At 39.1% G+C, this 21,213-nt stretch overlaps 1 protein-coding gene, 1 long non-coding RNA gene and 1 other non-coding gene across 4 annotated transcripts; 2 read left to right on the plus strand and 1 right to left on the minus strand.

Annotated features, from left to right (window-relative positions):
• The first annotated feature begins 11 nt into the window (after positions 1-11).
• Positions 12-4,663, plus strand: LOC145501194 (uncharacterized). Of its 2 annotated transcripts, none has more exons than XR_014051212.1 (4): positions 12-98; positions 1,164-1,302; positions 4,414-4,485; positions 4,578-4,663. It is a non-coding gene; the product is annotated as an uncharacterized LOC145501194 (long non-coding RNA). The 2 variants fall into 2 exon arrangements; XR_014051211.1 differs by having other exon boundaries at positions 96-186.
• LOC145500955 (sushi domain-containing protein 2-like) lies at positions 4,479-19,478 on the minus strand. Its single transcript, XM_081480522.1, has 15 exons — positions 18,280-19,478; positions 17,302-17,436; positions 16,641-16,803; positions 15,992-16,243; positions 15,064-15,310; positions 14,031-14,212; positions 13,378-13,534; positions 11,286-11,521; positions 10,756-10,967; positions 9,446-9,662; positions 8,775-8,900; positions 7,019-7,288; positions 6,046-6,222; positions 5,615-5,794; positions 4,479-4,678 (listed from the first exon to the last, which is right to left on the minus strand). Exons 1-15 carry the CDS (start codon positions 18,682-18,684, stop codon positions 4,479-4,481), a joined length of 3,159 nt encoding a protein of 1,052 aa, XP_081336648.1. The 5' UTR covers positions 18,685-19,478.
• Positions 8,058-8,130, plus strand: Trnas-gcu (transfer RNA serine (anticodon GCU)). Its single transcript has one exon. It is a non-coding gene; the product is annotated as a tRNA-Ser (tRNA).
• Positions 19,479-21,213: the final 1,735 nt, after the last annotated feature.

Below are 21,213 nucleotides of genomic sequence, written 5' to 3' on the forward strand. Positions count from 1 at the left end.
AAGGACCGAGAGAATATATAATGGTTAAGAATGATAATTTCAGTTTGCCTACGGACATGTCGACGATGTAGTCAGTTACACCGTGAGCGATTTTCCAGGTATAGAGTGTGTTCAAGTGACGTCATCAAATTCTCAAAACCAAGACTAAAGAGCCCCTAAAAGTTTTATCCTCGTCAGGGATAAGAGGTACTAAATTTATATCTGTTTACAACTTTCCAGCTCAATAGCGTCCTTCGTTTGGAAACCAGCGCATTTTGAATTTCGGAGTTATGGCGGTACGTGACATGAAGCTAAGATCGCGTTTGTCGAAAAATATACACCTGCCTCGTGATTTTTAGCCATTTAAGGATTTAAAGTATTAGGAAAAGTGCTTGTGTAAGCTTTTTTTTTCTTTTTTGGTTCGGTTTAGATAATCAGTCGTCTAGATAGCCAAAGTAAGTTCCAGATGTTTACACTATTTTCCGGCCGCGATGTTGGATGACTAAGGAGGTCCTCCAACATGGCGGCTCCATACTAGGTTCTATAATTTTGTGCGGAACATTTCGACGAATATCTCAACTTTGGGACAACGCACACACCTTAAACTTGGAGAACTGTCTTCTTTATTTATTGTCTATAATATCACAATTTCTTGACTGGCTTTTGATTTTATTTTTTTATAGCGTGACAATGAGTACGCACAGCTGATGGTTTAAGCGTAACTAACTAATGCTTACAAAAGCCTTTGCAAAGTTTGACGTTTCAGTGCTATGTTTTGCCTTCAATGTTTCATTTTCTATTTCTATCGCAAAATTTGCGTTGTGAAAAGAATTATTCAAATCCAAAGACGAAGCAGTTAGCTGGGCTTGCTTGATACTAAGTCACGCACACCATCAGAAAATGGAATGACCATAACACTTCATTTTTAACAACATCACTAGCTGCTATTCTGCAGCAAGTGCCTTCGATAAAATCGTTACTTATGGTATAAAAATGCACAGAAATACGCAATTGCTAGTATTTGGCTTCTTGGGAAAAATAGCCTTCCGGTGTTTGGGTGCGTTTCTGACAGTTGTTTAACCAGGTTGCAGAGTTTGTGATTTTAACCGAAATATCAGGGAGATGTCTATGTTTTAATTTGCAGCAAGATCCGTGTACTCAGCTGTGTTTCTCCTAACCGACAGGATCAGTCCGTGTCGTTTATTAGAGACCTTTGATTGAGAGGGTATTGAGAGGGTCGGCGACCGGAAGTAATTTTCATTTCCGGCATACGTGAGACCCGCGCAGACGTCAAGGCGCTGCTTGTCGCGGTGCATAGAAAACGTGAGTATATTTTTGCCTTTAACATCTCTAGTTTCGCATATTAGTCAAAATTTTGTTCTTAACGGCTTGCAGGATGAAGTGAGGTTGATATTTACTCAGCTTAGAATCGTCATGATACGAGTGTGCCCTCGTCCTGTTCCGAGCCCGCAGACCCATGATGAAATAAATTTCCAACGTCCATAGTCGCTAAAATTCTATACAGAAAAACTGCAAACCAAACTACTTCACGCAGAGTGAACATGGCTGCCGTATTGATAATTGACAATTAGGCTTATGGGATTGCCTGGACCACTGGTACTGGTATAATTGTCCTTTTTGGGAAAATTTCTTCGCGCCAAATATTTTTGCTTTTCATGAATTTGGTATTTTTATTTATTATATAAACACCAGTGAAATGTCAGGATTTTTCAATTCCTTTTACTAAAAAGTCATATCTTCATCGCGCGCAGTGAAGATACTATTTTTATCTTTCACACTGTGAAGATATCATTTCTTTTTGATAACATTTTTCTTTTGTCCCTTTAACTACTCTTAAATTTGTTGATGTATGATCGAAACATCTTCGGATCTTCTTCGTTCGTCTTCGGCAATCTTCGACAATCTTCGGAAAATGTTCGGAAACGTTCGTCTGGCCCTCGCAACAATTTTGGAAATTTTTCGGAAATCTTCGAAAAGAGGTCGGAAATCTTCGGAAAATCATCAAAAACGTCGTCATTGGTATGTTTATATAATAAACAGAATATTACATGCCTGCTTGTGGATACGAATTTTATATTCTCGTGTTCAACTCAATATCTCACTCTTTCGCTGCGCTCACTCGTGAGATATCGAGTTGAACACTCGAAGATAAAATTCGTATCCACGCGCGGGCATGTAATATCCATATGTATTAGGGGCCAAGACCAATAAGTGAATTCTTCTTGCAACAATGATAGAATTCTGATTTTACTTCAGTTACTTTGTAGCCCAGCAAAATCTGCAATTTTGTCGATTATTTTATAACATAACATAACATAATCCTTTATTCGCCTTCAATAGTCCATTACATCACAATACATTCTACACGATATAAAAGATACGGCAGGAGATCTAGCAAGCTCTACTGAGCTTTTTTAAAGATCCCCACTAAATTACAGTATTATTCTAAATAATTTACTAATTAAAGAAGGCGGATATAAATGTCTTTCTCATGAATGGATCAGAGATTTGCATCTACATATTTTACATTCTCGATATACTGCTAAATACTCAAGTATAAAATTATATTATTGGGCATCATTGTTTTGAACAAATAATTTTAACGATTTTTTGAAAAGATTGTAGAAATTTATATTTCTAATCTTACTCGGTAGACTGTTCCATACAATAACTCCCCTATATCTTATAGAAAATTTACAATAATTTGTTCTATAAAATTCAGTATGTGTCTGGGACACTGATCGTGTATTATGAGAGTGTAAGGCATCATTGGTAATAAAAAAGTTATTAAAGAATGCTTGAAGCTTTTATCCGTGTAACTTTGTAAAAGGACAAAAATTATTTCCGATAACAATCGATACCAATCGATGAATCAATCATTATATCACAACTATTTTTTTCATCGATTTTCATCGATTGCTATCGACAATCGATATCAATGATATCGATTATCAGTTTATCGATTGACTACGCCTGGTAAGACAATACACTGCTAAGAGTCTATGTCAAGTCTCCAGAAACTCAAATCAAACAATGCAACCCATGTAGTGAAACCACTTAGGAAACAACAGTCCCGAAACTGAAAATTTTTCTGTTGCGTTTATGACCCCTGTAGTAGTAGAAAAACTGTAAACAATATTCTAACGCAGCGACTATTCATTCTCTCATGCCGAGCCAAATAAATATGAATTATGGAATGACGTTGTGGTTTGACATCCACACTGAAATATCAATTTCGACAAAGCGCTACGTACAAGTCACGTGACCAGCCGTTAACTTCAGACTCCAGGCTTATAGTCCGAACGGCCAGGGGCACCCAATAGAGGTGTTCCGCAAATGAGTTTTCCCCGCTGTATTGGGACTCCGGAGCGGGACGGAGGGTACTCCCTATTATGGCCTATGCGGGGAAGCTGCACCCGAAAGGAGCGCCTTTTTCAGGGTAGGCATTACACAAATCTTAATATGGCTGTATTATTTATTTATTAGGCGCTACAAGAAAACGACATGAAGATTTCATTTTTTGGCGATTTATTCATAATACGGGCCAGCTATGAAAGTACCGTTTAGACCCCGCCAATTCTAACTCGGTTATTTCGAATTCCCCGAACTCAAAATCACTTCCCTTGGATTTGCCCTTCAGTCATTTACCATCGGTTATTTCAAACACCCTCTATTTCGAGTTATTTTTCGTTTTCCCTGGGGGTTCGAAATAACGGGGTTCAACCGAGTATGTGAAAGGGGTAAGGGGTTGGACCTCGGGGTAGACTGCGAGCAGTCTCTCTTTACCTCAAAAATCCGTGGGGAAGAACGCGAAACAAGTGAGCGTGCGAGCGTGACTGTCAGCGTGACGTGCGAGTGGGATGCCGCGAGTAACCTCGGGGTGGAGTCTCCCAGTATAGAACTTTGTAGAGTAGCTCCCCTCCCCCTTCCCGGCCCCCAGGCTGGGGAATAATCATCCTTTCGACTGGCTTGAAAGTAACTTTATCTTGCCGGCAAAATTATCGTTTCTGTTGGCTTGTAGACAACACCGCTAGTGCACTGTTTGGTTTAGAAGTTAAAATACAAAACTTGACAGGGAATTTCCCGAAGGAGTCATTACAAAGATGAAATGAAAATACTACGCCAGTGTAACACATATCGGACTTTCATTTGCAAAAGAGGCAGGAAATTCAATTCTTTATTGTCTCAATACCATAAACAACATGAAAAACAGTCAGAAAGTCAGAAAGCTAGAAATATAGTATATATTAACCCGATAATTATTTATAATGTACACTACATGTAAGCAGCTAGAGCTCTGTGCTCACAATCAGATATCATTAATAAATATCAATAAATAAAACACAAATTATTATAATAATAAATTATTATAATTCCACGACTGGGGGACACTAATTACAGTTTCATTCGCAGAAATGAGCTGCTACGGGAAAGCCGCGGTATTCGAAACTGATCTCAATGATGGCTAAGTCGGATTGTTAAGAGGTATGTTTAATGAATTCTCCCTTGGTTTTCATTTCAACTTGCGAAGACGCCTGTCCTTTGTGACGCTGATGATGCTTGTGTCTGACTCTCAGGAAACAGATGATCCCTAGGGCGATGACTATTACAACTACCACCGCCGCTGCTGAAATGGCAACAACAAGATACCATGGCTTGCTGCTGCTGGGCACAGTATCTGTAGAGGAATAACGCTTCAGTCAGTGAGTGAAAACACACAGACACCTAGAGACCAGGCACAGTCTATCACAACACAGGATCGAAGTTAGCACATTATCACCCTCCAACGCAAACACTCTATGGGCTTGTCACGCAATCTTCTAGGGAGGAAGAAGATTGCGTGACAAGCCCAAAGAGCCTTTTCGTAGTAGGCTAGTAGGGCATTGTGGGTTGCTTATAAGTCGGGTAGTTGATTCCTAATACAATGAACAATCACATGACATATACATGATATAGACACCCCATCCGCTCTTCCTTATGTGCTCGAAAGGTACCCGTAACAAAAGTAAACGATAGAAAAGAAAAATTTCACCGCTCAAGTTCGCCAAAATATACGTCCATCCTACCATTAAAACAGTTGTGACTGGTTGTATAAAACAAGGAAATGCGTGACTTGGTACATGCTGTGATAATGGAAATGAATCAAACAGACAACTTTGTTCAACGAGGGTGGCGAAAAACAATATAAGGAAAACAGAGAATTAACTCTAAAATCCAAACGTTTTCCTCTGAGTCATAGTCTTGGAAAAGAAAGGTCAAGGAATGCTGCGACCCCGGAACGCAATCGGTAGAGAAACGATGATGTATAAATCAGAGGTAGTGGGCTCGAGTCCCCATCGAGGTTAAGTAATTGTCTTTTTACTACGTGTGGTCACCCATTTCATTTCTTGGACCAACACTCAGAGGGAACAAGTTTGGTTGATATAAAACACCCCACCATACTTTTTAAAAGGTAAACTTTGTACTTTCGAGTTTCTAATATCCGTGCTAGCGCGACATTGCATTAGCAGATGTACTCCTAGCACAAAACAGTATTGCAACTGGAAAACCTGTGGCACTCAAAAGTCGCGGAAAAACTCACAGAACAAATTCAATAAATAACATATTTATTCACCTGTGTAATGGCAGCTCGGTTTTGAGCCATTCCACTGGCCGTGTAAACAAGATATGACAGACGAGCCGTTCAGCAGGAAGCCTGGGTTACATTGAAATTCATAGATGATTCCGCTATCTTGGGTATCATTTCCTAGGGTTAGGGTGCCATTACCAAATGTGCTGTCCAATAGAATGCATTCTATACAAAAAAAAAAAAAAAAGAAAAAAAAGAAAGAAAGAAAGAAAGAAAGAAAAAAAGAAAATCAATCAAAATGTATCAATCAAAATGTACTTTCGAGTTTCTAATACCCGTGCTACGTAGCGCGACATTGCATAAGCAGATGTACTCCTAGCAGAAAACAGTATTGCAGCTGGAAAACCTGTGGCAATCAAAAGTCGTGGAAAAACTCACAGAGCAATTAAAATTCAATAAACAACGTATTTGTTCACCTTTGTAATTGCAGCTCGGTTTTGAGCCATTCCACTGGCTGTGTAAACAAGATATGACAGACGAGCCGTTCAGCAGGAAGCCTGGGTTACATTGAAATTCATAGATGATTCCGCCATCTTTGGTATCATTTCTTAGTACCGTGCCATTACCAAATGTGTTTTCCAATGGAATGCATCCTGTACGACAAAAAAAAAAAAAAAAGAGAAAGAAAGAAAAACAGAAAATCAATCAAAATGTATCAATTTTGGTGGGATGGCTGAATGAATTCTTTTTAATCAAGGATCTAGAAGATTCCTAGAAAGTTGAAGGAATAATAATGGGCAAACTGAGGTGATAAACATGACAATAAAACGAATTGCTGGAGAACAAAAAAAATATCTTTTTACTTGACGTTTCGTATGTTTCGACACACATCGCACAGAAGTGACCGTTGAGAACAGAAGTAACAGCTAGATTTTAAATTTAAGATAAGTAACTAATAAACAATAATAAATGACAGAAGCTTAAAAAATTTGCATGAAGATGTGTGTCGAAACATTCGAAACGTCAAGTAAAAAGAAGTAGTTTTTGTTTTTCAACAATGCGATTTATTGTCGTGTTTATCACCGCTGTTTGCGTGTTATTTCTTGTTAAGCTACGATGGCCAAAGAAAAAGAGTATTTACGATAAAGTTAAAGAAATGTAGGCTTGTCCAACCAGTTGCCACATATTAAACATATTTATAAAAATAAAATTTGGTTAACGTTCGTTCTTTAACGAAAGATAAAATTCCAGCATTGCGCGCAAATAACTATAGGAAACGCTAGGCATTTTGCATTAGTGTTTGACCCAAAAATATTGACTTGACTCGAAGTATTCGTGACTCGTAAGTCTCGACTTCAATCGATATCCAGTATTTGCACACTTGTAAGTGTCTGTGTATTTAATTCAAAAGGTTGGCTCAGTATTTTTTTTTGTCTTTGTATTGTTTACCTGGTGTCTCCGTTTCACTGATAATTGCAACAAAAGATTCCACCGCATGCTTAGACGCCATTCCAATGCTGACTTTCCCAGTAGTGTGGATATCGAACAGACATTGCTTGTTATCTCCACACACCTCACGAGCCTGCTGGCCGAGGGTTGCGTTTTCAAACGCGACGTCATCCTGATCTAAAAATATCGGGACGTATCCTCCATCGAAATAAGATGAGTGACTTTTGCCTTCATCGTAAGTGAATAACGAGTTATTTGCAGTTGTAGCCCCTGAAATAGAAAGATATCCCAGATAACGATAAAGGTATCGCATTTTCTGTAAAAAGTGAGTAAATATATTCCAGGAGCACGGGAAAAATTTGGAGAATTTGGTATAATTTGATAAGTTGATAAGTTAATTGTTTGATTATGTACGTTGATGCAATTGTCTCATGGAAAATTAAAAGTTGTGAAAACCAAACCAAAGTAGGCAAATGTACGCAGGAAGAATTTCAACAGTTTTTCATGGTTTGCACCTAAACCAAAACACAATCAACCTTGAAAACAATATGTTCTTATCCAACTGGTATATCTCAGAGCTCAACATCACACTTTATACAACTTAACACGAATAAAAAATTTGAAATGTTATTTGTAAAACTCGCAATCAGAAGAAATCTCTTCATGACTATTAGTACGATCCAATCTTTCCCCAACCCAAAATCGCGCTTCAGCAATTGAAAGAGCTATGAAGTTCTGCAATTGCAATACCTATACGGAGCCATGAGGCGATCAAACTTTCCACAGCAGCTTATGAAGCTCACTTACAATAACATAACAATGATGTGAAGTTTATATGAAATAATTCATATATGAACTGCGGTTGTAGATGACAGTGAAGAATGATCATCGCAGTTAATTTTCCAATTTAAGCAATTGGAAAGAAGAAGCCTGAAAAAAATCAGGGCTTCAACGGGATGATCAACATGATCAACTTCACATCATTTCACTCCTCACGGGAAGATATGAACTCAATTAATTGACCTCGCTCCCAATGTGTGGCTTCATAGCTCAGTTGGTAGAGCATCGCACCGCTATCGCGGAGGTCACGGGTTCGAATCCCGTTGAAGCCCTGATTTTTTTCAGACTTCTTCTTTCCAATTGCTTAAATTGGAAAATTAACTGCGATGATCATTCTTCACTGTCATCTACAACCGCAGTTCATATATGAATTATTTCATATAAACTTCACATCATTTCACTCCTAACGGGAAGATATGAACTCAATTAATTGACCTCGCTCCCAATGTGTGGCTTCATAGCTCAGTTGGTAGAGCATCGCACCGGTATCGCGGAGGTCACGGGTTCGAATCCCGTTGAAGCCCTGATTTTTTTCAGGCTTCTTCTTTCCAATTGCTTAAATTGGAAAATTAACTGCGATGATCATTCTTCACTGTCATAACATAACAATGCTGAATAAATGTTATGTTAGTGCGCTTTTCAACTGAGTGTTGAAAAACCCAAAACTGCAATCTGATCCCTTTGGCCAATCACAAAGTTGGAGCGCAGACAAACCACTGAACCAATCAAAACTCGAACGAAATACGTGAAGCCGACACAAAGCGCGGGAAAACAATGAATGAGCGAGTCACGATTGGAATTGGCTTAAGTCTAATTGGATGAGAATTAAAATAGCGCGATATTTTTAAACCAATCACAAATAGTATTAATGCAAAACCAGAAGAAATGCAAATAGAACAAAGTGTGTGACTCTTACACAGCCTCCCAAACTCGAAGTGAATTCTGGTCTGGCTAGAACTCGTCTCCAGGAAAGTTCCGTTGGGAAGCAGAAATTCCTTTTCTTGGTCTGCGTCCCAAAAGCCCAGAAGGCCACTTGTGTTTCCTTAAAAAGAGAGAACATGAAAAAGCAATCAAAGCGGTGCAACGAATTCGATCTTAACAATGTTGGCAGTGAAATTGCTGTGCGTTGAAAGAAGTATTTCAGTCTTATGTTTCAGGGTGGCTGTTAACGGTATTTTGTTTATGTATCAGCTCAAGGTCTTTTAAAATAGTGTATAGAGTTTGCACTGATACGGAAAATAGCTATTTTGTGTGCGTTTTTCTCCCTTTTTTTCCCAACTAGCTTGGCACTTTTTTTGAACCAAACTAGAACTCCCATTGGTAGTTAACCGCAAGTTAATTAGAATAACATGATAGTCGACTCTTCGCCAAAGCGCCAAACTTCGGTCAAACGATCGAAATGAATGAAGTCTCACAGAACTGGTTTGCCTGAAGCTTCCCAACTGTGCAGCGACTAGTTACATGTTTGCACACTGATTAAAATTTCAGAAATCTTGAGCCAAACTGACTAACATCCGCTGAGCTGGAAAGACCAAGACAAAGTGGAAGTGAATAACAACATATCAAAACTAGAAAAAAATTACTCACCCTTAAACTTTGGTGGTACCAAAAGCATCATTTGTAAAATGTCTTCGGCCTTCTCAACAGTGACTGATATCCCCGAGCTGAAAATAGCGGAGTACTTCGATGTATTGTTGTATTTTAAAATGATGACGCCGTCAAAATCCATCATCAGTTCCTCATTGAATTCCATCCGATCTCCATTCACCAAGACCTCTATTTCGTTGCGACCGTTGATATGGACCTGCAAAGCACACCGTTTTTAAATTATGTCACCTGGAAGTTGCGCATGGGAAGCTTGGAGAACATGAAAGAGTGAGAGTTGCTCTTGGTGCAGCTGCAAACGTACAACTCTAGAGCCTCTTTCTTGCTCTCTAAACTTTCCGAGTATATCATAACTCGATGACGCATGCTAAATCATGCATCAATTGTTAAAGAGTACCCAGTAGGAGAAGATTGAAAGTGCAAATTACAATCGGGGCGATATCTCACTGTTCAGACAATGTTTGCGTGCAAATTCATTTAACACATGTTGCCGTGCGTCTGTTCAGTAATAGATTACAGATGACGTCAAGATTCGGTAAGAACAAAAGAGCCGGTACACGAGGCGAAAGCCGGGTGTCACTGATGTTCTTACCACAAAGTGGTAAACCCCGAAGGAAATTCGAAACCACAAAATTGCTATATAGATAGGCATATCAGAGTTTACCTCTCTAATGATGAAAAAAAAAAAAAAATAAAAATAAATAAATAAATAAATGTTAATGAAGTATTCGAGATGTCTGTCCTCCAGTAGACTATAAGTAAGAACCAATCAAAATGTGAGAATAAGTCGACCTATCACATACATCATAAGAATTTTCCTTCCACACCTGATGTATTATGAATGATCTATTTATTAATTAATTTTGTTTTCTTTATATTGATTGGATGCGAAAGCGTTATCAATTATTAACTGTAGATGTAGATAGATGTAATGAATGTTGCATGAGATCTAGTATTTTAAGCGCTTAGAAGCAACTTTGAATTACTGGTGGGGAGGAAAATCTTTTTTAAGGGGGATTATAGGCGCCTTTTGGGATTATGGCTAGATTGCGTCTCGCCAAAATACGAGACAAAGCTCGAAGCAAGCAAAAAAGGTTCGATTAAGCAGTATAATAAATTACGCTGGGTAGACCCAAAAGGTTATAGGCATTTTTAGCTATGGAATAATCCAGGCCATACTAACTTATAAAAAATCTGTCAAAAGAAAATAATGATGATGATGATGATGACGATAATAATAATAATTAATAATAACAATAATAATAATAGTAATAAAACATGACTTCATCTACCTGTACAACATCTGAAGCATTTTCTTTCATGGCAAACGCTTTGTAAACTGTGGCACGAGTTTTGCTGCCATCATCATTAATCAAAGGCTGCATTCGTCCTTGCAGCTTAAAGTCAGGGCCCGCCACCTTGAGGATTTCATACTCGCCGTAACCGTTAAAGGTATATTCCACTCCATCCAGTGTAATCATATGCGGATCGCCAAAACCTGTGGCTGTAAAACACAAGCAATCGATTCATTTATAATAGCGAATGACTGAATGGAATCTCGTTTGACCAGAAAATAAAAAAGTGGTTAATAAAGTAATCCGACCACGAAGCTGGAGGCAGGCATTAAAGCACGACAGATCGATCTGTTGATGAATTAATTGGTCGACTGGTCGGTTGATTGAATCAATCAATTACGAACTGAATGAACGACCACCTGCCTGCCTGCTTAGCTGCCTGCCAGTCTGCGGTACGGCGTAAATACCATACGGGCGTTTCCCTAATTAAAGTAGAAGTTGTCTTCCAAGTCGCATAACTCTATTACCTGGTCTTGGAGGTTCGTAATTGGAGCCGTCATCTGAGGGTCTTTTTTCAAAGTATTTTGCGCAGTTGTCAGACAGCAGACAACAATCCAAATAAGGCACAAGGTCGTGAAAGAAATGAGATAAAGCTGGTACTCCTGCCTCGATATGGACTCGATCCAAGGATCCTCTATTTTGGAGACCGACCATTAAGTTTCCTTGCTCCTTGTAGCAGCATTGTTGTCCTGCACCTTGGTTACTATCAACGTCAGTTGAAGATAAGTTAGTACAACTCGGTAGACGACAGTAGCAATGTTTGTTCGCACTAATTAAGATGATTTCCGCACAACATTCGAGCAACAATGCAAAAAATTAAGTTACCAAAAAAACCTCATGGCACAGTATTATTTTGAATATAGTTAAGAAGAACTTATCGAGACTCTGACCCCGCGTGAGAAAATTGAACTTGAAGTTATCCATACTTCACTTAAAACAGACAATTCGCTGTGGCCAAAAACACAAAAACACACATGAAGATATGATTGATCATCGAAGTTATACACACAACACTTATGCAGCTGTGAAATTAAAGCCTGAAAGAAATTCTCAGTTTCAGGCTTTAATTTCACAGCTGCCTAAGTTGTGTGTATAACTGGGATGATCAATCATATCTTCATATCTTTCTCCGCAGTTCAAATATATGGTCTTTCATATATTCCAGAATAAAATTAGGGCGTGAGAATGTCCAACGATAAAATATGTAAATACAAGCGCTAAAAGTCCCAGATGACATATGTCGTGACTTAAAGATCTTGAGAAAGTGCGCGTCAAAGTAAGTTCGACTGCCTAATCTATGAAATGCTCTTTATAAAGGAGCTTAAGCTAACTTTGAACAAACAGTCAGATTCAATCCGTGCAAAGTTATTTATATAATTTTTTTATATAGTATTTATTATTTTAACACTTACATTTTAGCGCTTGTATTTACATATTTTATCGCTGGACATTCTCACACCCTAATTTGTACTTGTATGTGTATATTTCATTCGCTTTCATTACAACTTGAAAATGATCTCAGGGAGATCGAAACGTCGTTTTTTTTATGGCTAGTTTTTATTCTGAAATGTGTTTCGAAAAAAACTTCATATATTCACCTGTACAATAACACACTCTTTGAGCATTCTTACGATGTTTGACATTAAGTTTCTCGAAAATGTCTTTGAACTTAATTGCGGGGTCACTTAGAGAAATTAACTAAAGTGAGTTGGTCTAGATAGTATTCCAAAAGTTCCCGTGCTATGAGTAGATTTTTTAGTAAATAATCTTTGCACTTTTTGCTCAAACTTTGAGCGGAATCCGTCTTAATTCTAAGACCTCATGGGACATGCAATGTAGCGTAAAACATGCAGTGGCTATATTCGTAGGGTTCCGTGAGGCCAAAGTGACTTTTCAAGTCTTTTCAATGCATGATAGTGCCTGCAGCATGAGGGGACGAAAGGCTGGTGTTTACACGGTCACTTTGATGGCTAAAAAAAGTTAAAAGATCATTACTATAATCGTATGGAAAACATGCTCTCTCCAGAGAGTGTAGCGATCGGTTGCGATCAGAAAAATACCAGAATGCAGTGCGTCGTTGTTTCAAACGGCTAATCTCGGGCATTTTTTTTTTTTTATCCTGTAACATTTGTGGCGCCAGCGATCATGTGGAAGCTGAGCGTCAGAAAGATCGCTGAACTCTTTTAATTTTTGGAGCGATCGCAACGACATGGACACTAGCCTGAAGCGCAATTACGCTCTGGTGAAAACATTATAAAGCCGAGTGCGGGATAGAGTAAGGACTCATTTGTGTGCAGCTTCACTTCTGCCGTATCCATGTCGCTGGAGCTCCTTTGAAAACTTGTACAGTTTGGACGTGCTTTCTTAGAAACTGTGTATAAAGTGCAAACTGGTTTTATCAAGCATGACGTACAGGTAAGTTTTAGAACACGCCGGCGTTGGCCTAGCTATAGTGTGATTATTCATTTGAAGGTCGTAGATGTCGATACTGATTACTGACGTTTCAACAACCTCATCAGATGTCATAATCCAGGCTAGTATTGAGCACTGATAATTTACCTGGGAGTGATTGTCCTGAAGCAGTGCTTGGCCCCAAAATGATAAATAACACAACGGTCCTCAACTTTTGGATTGCAATATTCATCGATCGTGAATCTCCCACGGTCTGCCACAGCTTGAAGAAACGTTTGTGGACAAGGGAGAAGGGAAGCATCATCTGTAATGAAAGTGTAAGGAAGAACAAGAGCGCTTTGTGCTTCGCGTAAGACATTTCGTGGAGGAAACTGGTACATTACTTCTTGACCTTTTGCATTCTGTCTGGACGAAATATTCGATACACAGGGCAAAGTTCCGGAATGCTTTCAGCTTACGTCGTTTGAACTTAACACACTGTGGTAAACTCCTCAAGACCCAAGGGGTGATCGGCACTAAAGCGATTTTCAATTGAGTGTCGAAAGTAATCAGGCAATTACCTTGATTTTGGTTTTACTACGGTTCGAAATTAGCGGAGTAGTCTAATTGATAAGAGGAATTGGTTTGGTTTTGGTTTTACGTCACTCAATTTAAAATCGTTCTACGGGGAAATGGAAACATGTAAAACCAGCACTTAACAATACCCCTCAGCCCTAAGAACAAAAGAGATGCTAAAGCGAAGTTACATCAGAACGTTTACGTAGGCTGCCTGTAAGGATGAAACAAATTATCTTTCCTACCTGTATATATCTTTGGATTGGGTTGTCTGTTATACCAGTGCTTGCATCTCTGGGCACCCCACTCATAGCTTAGCCAGGAAAACAGATCGCTCCAAATCCACTCGGCCGGAGAATTATCGCGTCTTTCGCCAGTCTTTTTCACTAGAACCAGTGTAACGTAACGTCTGTGTCCAACAACAGCTCTAGTATTGTTACGGAAAAGAGCATAAGAATCCGATAAGTTATGGCAAATACCGTGATTGGGTAACTTGTTTTCGTGTTTTATCGTGTTTTAGAAAACGTTTTAACAGCGGAATTGCTGGCATGGAACACAGTGTATCCCACGATATTCAGAAACCCCTGTATTTGGCTCTTAGCATCAGGCAATGGCAGCATTCTCGTATCGTACACACCACATATCGCCCTTATCCTTTTGTTTGCACCATACATGCTTCGTACAGAATTGATCCAAATACAGCCGGTTTCACCGTTCGACTGAAATATCTGAGGCAATATTAAAATTAAGTCGCCTTCAGATCTGCAACTAGACAGGAAAAGAAGATAAAGGCTATACGTGGCAGTTTTAAAAGGGACAATATCGTGACGAATTTGCTGCATTTTTGGTCAAGACAGTGCTGACACTGTATTTGCTGGTACAAGGTCATGGAATGCGTTTAGAACAACACGTTGCAGATGTTACGTGGACTGCTGATGAAAGAAAAACTGGCAATTAAGCGATTTCCAAGACACGACGGCAGTATTTAATTTGTTATTTCAACGAAGTGATAGATATTTCACTTTTGGGATTTCCTTTTTTGAATTCATGCGTATAGAGCCTTTTCAAAAATGGCTGCCAATTATAAATCCTTTTGTAAATATGAAAATTAGCCTAACTAACTTCGTTTTTGAGTTGATAATTCAAAAGAATTTTTACTCCCAAACGAGTTTAGAGAGGCTAATTTAATGCATACAAACGAGTTTTAAATTGGCCGCCATTTATGAAAAGGGTCTATGACAGTGCCTCTTTAAAATGCACGTTGACTTTCTCTCTCACCCTTGTCCATGCCCTTTTGGCACGCTGACTCCAGCTTCTCCAGTATTCTGTTGCTCGGCTATCAAAGAAAACATGCTGTGAAAATACACGCGGCCACGTTTCATGGAGAAACGCACCAATTCAATGGCTACAGTCTGGTTTTCGCTTCCGAGGTGGTCTGGGTTCCACGTGACCCTGACAGGAACAGTCTCCTTCCACGTTGCTGGCGCCAGTCGAGTAACACGAGGCCTAATCCTGTTGATATTAACTACAAGAGAAATCAGTGGAGAAATGTTCGGTTTATGTTAATTAAGTTGACAAATTAAAATTAGAACTTGCACTGGGTGCGGATTCTTTGTAAGATTTTTTTTTTCAAATTACTTGGTCACACAAAAAAATATAATTGGTCGCTTTTTTTCCCTATTTGATTTCATATAGTCATACTAACACAATTATGTGTAAACGAGATCCAAACCCAGGAGGAAATAGTCGATTAGGCCGAAAAATCACAATGTTTAACTATGATTTCTAGTTAAATTTCATTAAAATAATGACTTTTGATTTTTTGTGTACATCTTAGCAGTATAACTCTAGCTAAATCGTGCAAGGAATATCTTGTCCTTTTAAACTTGCAGCTGTGAAAGCGCTGATCACTTTTGAGGTTTTGAACGTGCATATTGCGGAATGCTCTACTTTTAGTCTTTTCTGGAATTGAATTATCCCATAAGTTGTAACTAGTCCTTCCAAGCTTCTGAAAAATCATAAAAAGTCGCTATTTTAAAGACGGCCTGCTTCCCCTTTACACTGGCTAATGGCTGGCAGTGTACGATAGTTTAGCCGATCACATTGCAGCCTTTTCACTAGGTTATTAATAAAACTTATGGTGATCATACAATGTAGTTTTATTATTGTCTATAGATCTACTATCGTTGAAAAATATCATTATCACCTGCTGTAAAACTTCCTTTAAAATCGAAACGTCTTCCTCCGTTGAGGGACATTTTCATTTCCAACTTGCCAGTAACAAAAAGCATGGGCACAGTACATGATGCCCGGATGTTGCTTGCATAACTTCCGTTGCTTACTTTTCCACCAGGAAATTTACAAACGATATGATCAGTTGGTTTGTAACAAGGTCCAGATATGATAAGGTTGTCGCCACCAAGCATAATTCCTGAACGCGGTGAAACCACGAGCGATCCTAAAAATAAGGCAGGCATACAAGTACTATATTAAAATGTTTGGCTTTCATCTATAAACACACCAATCTATAGTTATTTAATTATTTATCTGCCTACTACCTGCCTACTTGCGTCATACTTGCGTACACACATACATACTTATTTAACGCCCTACCCTTCTGTCTGTCTGTCTGTCTAAGTGTCTGTCAGTCTTCTATCTTTCTGTCTGTTCCCCTTCCTTTGTGCCTGTCTGCCAGTCTAAGCCACGTGCCAAGTGACCCAAGGAAAAATACATATATGGAGCAAAATTTTCCTGAGAAACACTGGCCCTACCTCCCCGGGTCCTTATTCAAACACCTACAAAAAAATAGCCCCTCCCATTAGTGCATCACTACTAAGCAAAAGGGACGCCCTTACCTTTTGTGTTGCAGCCACCAGCTTCGATCTTTGCGCTGTCAATACGAAACATCCACCGACCTGGCTTCCCAACATTAGACTTGCTACTTATGAACATAACTTGGTCGGTTGCAGATCCAGGAATGTTGAAATATCTTATACCGTCCCCGGCATTAAACCCTGCCTGTCAGTGAAAGAGGGAGACTTGTAACAAGGTAATCACTAACAATAACACTTGTTTATTTTTCTTTCGAAGAGGTGTCAAAACCCCTTTTTGCACAGGTTCTTTCGATTTAAGGTATGGTTAGGTTTCATTTAGCATAAACGCGGAACTGAAGTCTAGAAGGAGTATAAATTAAACGTTAAGCCCAAAATGAAGAATTCGGTGTCTTAATGATAAAATAAATGTTGGCCTCGCAGCAGGTTTTTGCATGATATCGGCACTATCCAGGCCTCGGATTGCCCTTGGTCCGCAGCAGCCCTTGGCTTTGTTTGTAAATAAATACAAACCTCATGGAATACTCGGCATCATGTTAAAACTCGTATACCAGTTTGGGAATGTTTAATAGGGTTCAGCTGGTTATCCACAAATATTTTACCGCCTTAAGCCTCGTGACCATTTTCCTATGGAGTTTGCTGGCTTACTGTTTTTCTTCTGCACTGACAACAGGTGTTAATATACCTGCGCCGGGGTACCTCCGAGACCTGCGTCGTTTCCTCCGCTAGCCGTCCCAGTAGTCCACGTGATTTTACCGTAATTAAAGATGACAAAAGAATGTCTTCCGTTTGTAATCAGGATAGCCTGGAATGTGTTTCTCTGGAAGAGAGACAAGCGAGAAAGTTCAAATTAGGTTTCGCTGTGGTGTTTAGTATTATTGGTTATAAGTTATCTAAGAACTTAAAACAAGCAAGTAACAAAGCAAGTTACATAGTTAGTGACCGAAATAAGGTCATAGCTGGAAACTAGGGCCAGGTGCCTTGACAGTTCAGACTTAGCAAAGTGCGCGTGATGGAAGTCCCACGCAAGCTTGGTTAATAAGACATTCACTTAAGGCAACTAAACATGCTTAGAAAAACCCCAAGATCTGGCAGATATTTTATTGACCCCCTGATCTAACTTGTAATAAGGTTAGGTGTGTTACGATACGGCACTGGCTGAAATAGAACTTAACCTTAGGAATACATACAAACTCATACCCCCATCTTTTTTTCGTTCAATCCATAGGATGAGACATTTGTAGTGTTGCTAATGACGTCATATGACAGCGCATGACGTCATTAAGTCTGCTATCTTAACCTTCACTATTTTCTCAGAAAGTCAGAAAATAAAGTACGTGACAATAATGATGGAACGTAAAAGGGTACTGATTCTAGAATGCTGCTCAAGAAAAATAGAAACCGGTGAATACGAAATTGGCTTGAAATCCAAGCCAAAATGCTGTTGCCATGGCAATGTCAAATCACTCATAGGGAAACAGTTGACACGTCAAAGTTTTAGCTAGGGTTAGACGATCAGTTGTTTGAAAGTTTTAGCACCACACAATAAATCCTCTTTTCAAAATTCTAAGAAAATCTCTTTGGGGTGGGGGTGGAGGTGGCATACACCACCTCCTTTGTTTTAAGTGTTTTCAAAATGAAAATGGAGATCTACAATCCTTACCTTAAAACGATTACTGTTATCAGCTCCAAAGAAAGCCACTTCGTTCCATGTGGCAATAAATAACCAAGTGGCTCTAAAGTTTTGATGACCCACATAAGTAGCAGTAACGTGGTTAGTGGCTTGCTGGAGGAGGTTTGGATCCGTGGTCTCTCTGTAGAACACATCTCCTCCCTTCCGAGTATCAACGTCAGCCCAAAATGGCGCCACCAGTCGACGATTACCGTCGAGAGGAAATGTATCTGGTGTGTATTGTGAAACTTGCACCAGAAAAGAAATTACGCCATTGGTATTAACCTGGAGGAGAGAAAGAAAACAACGACAAAAACAGACTGTCAGACGGTTTAACCCAGGATATTTGCCGTTAACATAGTATGCAAAGAATTCTGCTTTCAGGTTTTTGTACATAAAATTGCGATCTATCTCTTCGCTTTACATCTTTATTTCTCTATTACTGTTGTTAGTGGCCAGCGAGTCGTAAGGTACACCGAAAACCAAGTCCGGGGGGAGGTACTCCCCAAAGGTTTTGGTGGGGGTGTGCAGCCCAAACACTGAAGCCACCCTATTTCAGACCAAATTGATTTTCCATACCACATTTCAGACCTGGGCTAAATGACTCGGTACTCCACGTCAGACCCCTAAATTTGTATATGAACGAACTTAACCAAAAAAGGCTTTCATTTGCGTAAACATTTGAGAAGTGCTACAAATTTCCCAATGTTAATGCGGAAAAATATAGTTCCTTATACAAAAAAAAAAAAAAAAGAAATATTCAATGGCAACCAGACTGAAAAAACATACGCTATTTCACACCAAACGGGTCAACTATGCCCTTTCTCCGACCAAAAACGTAAAAACCATACCCTTTGGTACCGCACTTACCTATATTGCCCATATAAGAGAGTAATCTCCCTCACTGGAGCTCCAGCTAGGTGCGTTTTTCCACGTAAAATAAAGGTACGGCTCATACAAATGCTAAAACAATTAAACGTACGTTTCTTTAAATAACTTGTTCACCCAAATTTCTGAGGCTTGTTAAAATATTGAACAGTACCCAAACACGTAGATAACTGGTTGACCAAGTCTCTCGTTATGTCAGCTTCAAGCTCATTGCACAAATTACACGAGTTCTCAAACTCAGTCTCAAAGGCTTCATATCGGTTCCTACCACGATCAAAATGAGACCGCCTCTGTGTCTATCGAGAATAACTAAATTACCACAGGTCAAAATTCTCTACTTACAAACAGTGAATTGTGATACTGGTCAAAGTAAGGGAAAGGAATCGATATCGGCACCGAGCCAGAGCTTTCGTCGTCATTTTTGGGTAGAAGCCGATCACCTTCTCTCTCTCCAAATGGGTAAAAATTGGGACGCGTCGAGGCAAGTGTAACAGTCATCGAAGTGAGAATTTCATCGCAGACGAGAAGTAGAAGCGGTGTCAATATTAAATGAATCTTCATTTTTTGAGTCAAAGGATGCATATGCGTTGCCGGTAATCAACGACGGCATATAAATATAATTCTCTAGTTGTGCAAGCTGACATGCTTTTAAATTGCTCGTGTCAATTAATTACTTCCTGTTCCGTTACGTCACGCTGCGACGCCTGCATGAAACCCGCTAAAGGATTACGGAAGAACAAGTGATTGTCAACCACAGTAGGGCTACCTTTATTTCAGAGAAATTAAAATGAGTCGACGTGCATGACTTTGCGCTGTTATCTCTATGGTGTTTTACGTCTTGATATTTTCGTCAATCAACTCATCATATCACTTCACGACGGCTTATTGTACTTTGCGAAATGGTACTTTACGAAACGAAACACAACGAAACGAAATGAAACCTGTACTTTGCGAAGTGAAAATCTGTACTTTGTGGAATGAAAATCTGTACGTTCTTCAATGGTTTTTGTGAAGAAGCTTCTGCGAACCTTCTATAGATTCTCCCACAATCATCACAATTAATACAAGTTATCTACAGGACGAACACTTACCGGCTACTTACAGTACTAATATTATACTTACATTTACACTTACACTGTACTTGCTCCTTACACTGCTTATACTTACACTATTTAGACATGCACTAGTTACAGTACAATCACAATCACACTAATTAAATTACAGTTGGCTTACTTACGATGCTCCTTTTTATTATAAATAAATTACATAAACATATAAGTTACATACATGCTGCATTTTATTTTTCTACAACGCACTTAATTATGCTAGACTGCTTTTTTACTTTTCAACTACTACCAACGAAAAAATACTAAAAATTAGTCACAATACTGCTGATTAAACATACGCACTTACATAATAATAATATAAAAAGAGGGAAAAACAAACAAACAAAAAGAGAGAAAGTGAAAAAAAGTGGGCTGGGGGGAAGCCCTGCGGGTTTTCTTTCGTTGGATGTTTTTGGACCAAAACAGATTTTCATCATAGCTCGGATGAACGTTTCTAAGCAGGACGTGAACAGCAGGCATGTCTGAGGATATCGAAGCTAAAAAGAAGGAACTGCTTCCGTCACAAACTGTCGCAATACGGACGAGGTCAAGGATTTTATGAACGTCATGCAAAACAGGCTGAAATTAAACTTTTCCTGTTCAAGCAAAAATGCTTAATTAAACGACCGGGTTAAACGGCAGGAGAAAACAATCACGTCGCTTCCAGATGTGTTAATACGAATTAAAGCAACGGAAGAGAGCAGATTAGACTGAAGCAAATAAAATGTCTCAGACACTGGAAATCACTTCAGACTTTTATACATTGATTACGCAAACCTGGTCACGTTTAAAGCTGTTAAGTTTAAAGTCACTCACCCCAGAGACCTGCTCATGCGCGATAGAGCATTAAAATCTCGTGAATAAAAACGATATCACGCCCATAGCCTGCAATAATCCATATACAGTTGGACCTCGACTAGAGGTTTTTCTT

This window comes from Orbicella franksi, chromosome 10 (genome assembly GCF_964199315.1).
Source record: "Orbicella franksi chromosome 10, jaOrbFran1.1, whole genome shotgun sequence".
Taxonomy (NCBI): domain Eukaryota; kingdom Metazoa; phylum Cnidaria; class Anthozoa; order Scleractinia; family Merulinidae; genus Orbicella; species Orbicella franksi.